The 5157-nt window shown below is 34.9% G+C and overlaps 1 protein-coding gene across 14 annotated transcripts in view; it reads right to left on the bottom strand.

Annotated features, from left to right (window-relative positions):
* The window catches only part of LOC106869227 (dorsal-ventral patterning tolloid-like protein 1), a 1100309-nt gene that overhangs the window by 548441 nt on the left and 546711 nt on the right, over positions 1-5157 (bottom strand). For all 14 annotated transcript variants that reach the window (XM_052971032.1, XM_052971029.1, XM_052971039.1 and 11 more), the window contains one exon: positions 3677-3857. In XM_052971032.1, coding sequence (XP_052826992.1) covers positions 3677-3857 — 181 coding nt within the window. The remainder of the gene's footprint in view (positions 1-3676; positions 3858-5157) is intronic.

Here is a 5157-nt window from a genome sequence, read left to right as displayed (position 1 = left end):
AATGCAACAGTAACATCTACCCCTAGGGGTCAGCCACACTTAAGTGGCAATACACTTCACTTTATATATATATATATATATATATATATAAGACAAGATAGTGATTTCGAAATCCACATGAGTACCTCAGTGAACACTATGTGACTCCTTTATATATATATGATATTTTTAGCCATAATTTCCAGAAATATGTGTGCATGTTAAACCATCATATGTAATATTAAACATGTCATGTTATTATTTTAAATTATACTTCCAGCAGTGGAAATATACTTTATATATCTTAAATCATTTGCTATAATCAAGATAGAACCTGAAAATGGACAATTGTATGTTAAGACATGCAAACATCATGAATCTAGCAGAGAAATATTCAAGCTCAATCACTGTTTTAATCCACTGTAATCTCCACTGAGGTCCAAATCACTAGTCACCAATAGATAAGCAAACAAATGATTACTGAGATGTATCAATAGTTAGCCGAAGAATATAGGCAGTTCACTGAATTATGAAAATATAGTCCAATCCTATCTCTGTACATGGCATATAATCTCTTCACTGCCGATCATTTAAATATGGTGATGGTAGATTTAACAATAAAAATATTATTTCGTATTTAATGGATGTTAGTTGAAAGGATTAAACTCTTGCATGTCAAATAGATTGACAAAGCTATTATATATTTTACTCACATCGGAACATTGGAATAATGAGAGTTTACGACATCACTATAAAAGTTCTCTGAACATAGTACAGGCATAGCTGTATGGTTGCCAAGTTTGAATTGGAAACAACATGATTTCAGGTTCAATCTCACTCTTTACTCTTTTTACTCTTTTACTTGTTTCAGTCATTTGACTGCGGCCATACTGGAGCACCGCCTTTAGTCAAGCAAATCGACCCCAAGATTTATTCTTTGGATGCCTAGTACTTGTTCTATCGATCTCTTTTGCCGAGGGGATCTAAACACACCACCATCGGTTGTCAAGCGATGTTGGGGGGACACAGACACACAAACATATACACACACATACATATATATGATGGGCTTCTTTCAGTTTCCATCTACCAAATCCACTCACAAGGCTTTGGTTGGCCCAAGACTACAGTAGAAGACACTTGCCCAAGGTGCCACGCAGTGGGAATGAACCTGGAACCATGTGGTTGGTAAGCAAGCTACTTACACGCAGCCACTCCTGCGTCACTGTGTAGCACTTTGGCAAAATACCTTATACTATAACCCTGGGCTGAGGAAAGTCTTATGAGTGGATATGGTAGACAAAAACTGAAAAAAGCTTCTCGTATATATGTATAATTATGCGTCTGTGTGTATATGTATGTATGTCTGTCTCCCTTTCTTGACATCCTGCAGTAGTTGTGTCACCATCATACAAGCTGTGTTCTGCATTTCTAATCTTCTGTGGAAACATGTCAAACCATGAAGAAATAATCTTGTTTGTCAACATAAAAGAAATTTTTAAAATCTATCTCACCAAATAATGTCTGAGCCATACATAGAAAAGTGGATGTTATGATGATATTTTAACCTAATGAATGCATATTTTAATTGGACTTTAAATTGGATTGCTCCTGCCTTTTAGACAAAATGAACCATGATAATACTAATATAATTGTTGAGTAATGTTCCTCCACTGTTACACCTGTTTAACATCTCCCACTCCATGGAATATTCGGCCAATAGAATCCTCACTCAGCATAAAGCTCCAATAGCTGGAATATTCTAGAAACAGCTGTTGGAGACTATATACACCTTGTTTGTTATATAGCTAAATTGAGTGTTCTTATCAAGTCTTTATTTCAATTTTTAGGTTGTGTACATTAGCCCTGAGACCCTGAGAATCCAGGCTTTAAATACGCTTTAACATTTTCTCTTTCTATGGTGCAGTTGTGTGGTTGGGAGGTTTACTTCCCGACAACATGGTTTTGAGTTCAGTTCCATTGTGTGGTACCTTGTGAAATTGTTTTGTACTATAACGTCAGACCAAACAAAGTCTTGCGAGTGGATTTTGGAGACAAAAACTGAAAGAAGCCTGTCATATATATATGTGTGTCTGTGTGTGTTTGTTTCTCCTTGACTTAACATCACGTGATTGTTGTAAATGAATGTTATTTTTTTCCTATATTCTGCAAGAACATGTCTGACTTTGGGAAAAATTACCTTGCCTGGAAACAGGTGCAGGTTGGTGACTGGAAGGGTACTTGACTGTAGAAAATCTGCCTAACCCATACTAGCATGTAAAAGTGAACATTAAAATGATAATGGTGATTAAAAAAAAACTCTATAACACACATGTGGTAGCAGCTGTAAGTCCTATAATTCAGTGCTCCATCATGACAACAACATAAGTGAAGACATTTGTCAACAAACCTGTGAATGGTTGTTCAGCCTGCCAGAAATAGTAGCTAAATTCCCTCAAGTCACACCATACTCTCTTGAAATAGTAGGTGGAGGTGTCATGGCTGAGGGGCTTTTCATCATGAGTCTTTTTAGTTAAAGCTGGCTTGAGATTAAGTGATCACTTATTCATCAACCAACCAATGGGAGGAACATTACATGGTCACTTGACTTACAAGACATAGCAACTAAATCTCCTAAAAATCACATCTTTATCTCTTAAAGGAAGAACATATTGGATAAATACAGTTTTAAATACTGTATTTGGGAAAAGAAAGTACATGACAGTCACACCTGGAATGCCAACAAATTGATCGTGTTGTGTGTTTTTAGATTAAGTCATCTTAGAGACACCCTTCTTTCTACAAGCTGTATTCTGATTAGATTTGTACTTAAGCATCAAACGCTAATGTAACACTCATTAATTATATCCAACTCTATGCTTTCAGCAGTGAGCTTTACTTCTTCATCTCATGATAACTAGTTTACAAATAGATCAACATAACCCACGAAGGCATAAGTTTCTGAGTGCAGTTTTCTCATTTGGCCAGCAATAAAATAACCAATGAACAAGCCTCTGTGTGCTCATGTGACCTGCGAGAAAAAGTAACGAAATCTCTATCACATAATACCCTACTGTCTTAAAAATGAAAGGAAACATAATGTAGTTCTTAGATACAGTCTGAAAATAAATAAATGACAATTCCATTTCATTGCAGGAATGTTTTTGATCATTGGTCTGTTCAATCAGTGCTGACCTGGGGTTAAACAACAATTTCATTCTTGTATTTGGTTTGCAATATTCTTGATGGGAACTCATGCATTGAAATATATTTTGTTCTATCTTAGGAGGGTCATCATGTCAATAACAAACAAACACACACAAATACACATACACGCACACACACACACACACACACTGGTTCTATTTCACTTCTTAATGTTTATTTGTCAATTGGTTAACTATTTAACCAATTAACTAATGAATTGTTTGATCAGCCATTCAGTCAAATAGCAAGGTGTGTCAAAGTATTTTTTTTAGTCACCATTCGTAGGCAGTGCTCCAGCATGGCCACAGTCAAATGACTGAAACAAGTGAAAGAGAAAAAGATTCATGACTTCATCAATGACATGTATCTCAGAAGGATCCTTATTCCAATAATAAACACATGCTCTGATTCCATTTCTCTTCTTGGTTTTTATACTCTCTGCTCTAAATACAACAAAACAACAATATTTAAGATAAAATAAGGTACTTACATGGGTGGAATTCCTTGGACATTGAAGGATGTAAAGTTAAGTTTTACTCGCTCTGATTTCCTTCCTGTAAACTTATATATGTGACAAATGCTGTTAGGATAAAGATTTGGCCAGTTCGGTGAGTGCAAAGAGCCATTTCTCTGTGAGTCTCCGTGGTGGCTTATAGTGGATATCTCACAGCCTGAAATTAAATATGGAAACATGGAAAAAATTAATGAAATGAAAAATCAAAACAATTTAGATTATTAGTTTTGTTTAATAATTTGAACAACATGTAACTTTTGAATCGGACATCAAATATTTTATAGCAGACTTGAATAGAAATTGCTGCATACTTCTACATTATTTTATTAAGATCTACAAATGGAGGTTGACTATCTAGATTTACATACATTCATATATACATACATACTTGATTGCTAATTCCACAAGATTTTTATTCTCTCTTTGTTTATTCTCTTTTATTTCTTTCTGTTGAAGAGTATAGGCTTGAAACGTAAAAGACTTTCTCACTTTCCTGAGTGTCAAACTAATACGCCTGCTTGTTGTCCATACACCTGTCTTTGTCTTTTGTTTTTCTGTAAATTTCAACTACATATATGTGTGTGTGTGTGTGTGTGTGTGTGTGTGTGTATATATATATATATATATATATATATATATATATATATATACTTAGAAGTAGTTTGCTACGGCTGGTCAGAAAGTGATTATTGGTTTTGCACCTATAAAGAATTAGCTGTATAGGCAACTCTTAAGAATTGTTGGCTGGAAGTACATGACCTCTTTACAACTGAAATGAAGAATATGGCTATGAAACCAATGGTCAGTCACTGACCGGCCATAACAAAAATCTTCTAAGTATTACTGCTTTAATATTTTAGAGTGTGCTTCTTTTGGGATATATGAACTATTATATATGTATCTTGTGAGTGGATTTGGTAGACGGAAACTGAAAGAAGCCTGTCATATATATATGTGTATGTTTGTGTTTGTCCCCCTACCATCACTTGACAACCAATGCTGGTGTGTTTACATTCTTGAGTGACTGATAGAATAAGCACTAAGCTTACAAAGAATATGTTTTTGGGTTGATTTGCTTGACTAAAGGCGGTGCTCCAACATGGTCTCAATCAAATGACTGAAAGAAGTAAAAGATTAATATATGTATATATATATATATATCAATGTCATCATCATCACCATTTAATGTCTGCTTTCCATGCTGGCATGGGTTACATGGTAGGACTGGAACTGGTAAGCCAGAGAGCTGCATCAGGTTCCAGTCTGAATTGGCTTTGTTTCTGCAACAAGATGCCTTTCCTAACGCTAACCACTCCAAGATTGTAATGGGCGTGTTTTATGAGCCATTGGCACAGGTGCCATTTACATGACACTGGCATTGGGCATGACTATGATTTTAAATATATATATGTATATATATATATGTATATATATATATGTATATATATATATATATA

This window comes from Octopus bimaculoides, chromosome 10 (genome assembly GCF_001194135.2).
Source record: "Octopus bimaculoides isolate UCB-OBI-ISO-001 chromosome 10, ASM119413v2, whole genome shotgun sequence".
Lineage (NCBI taxonomy): Eukaryota > Metazoa > Mollusca > Cephalopoda > Octopoda > Octopodidae > Octopus > Octopus bimaculoides.
This window is presented reverse-complemented; position numbering and strand designations above follow the sequence as displayed.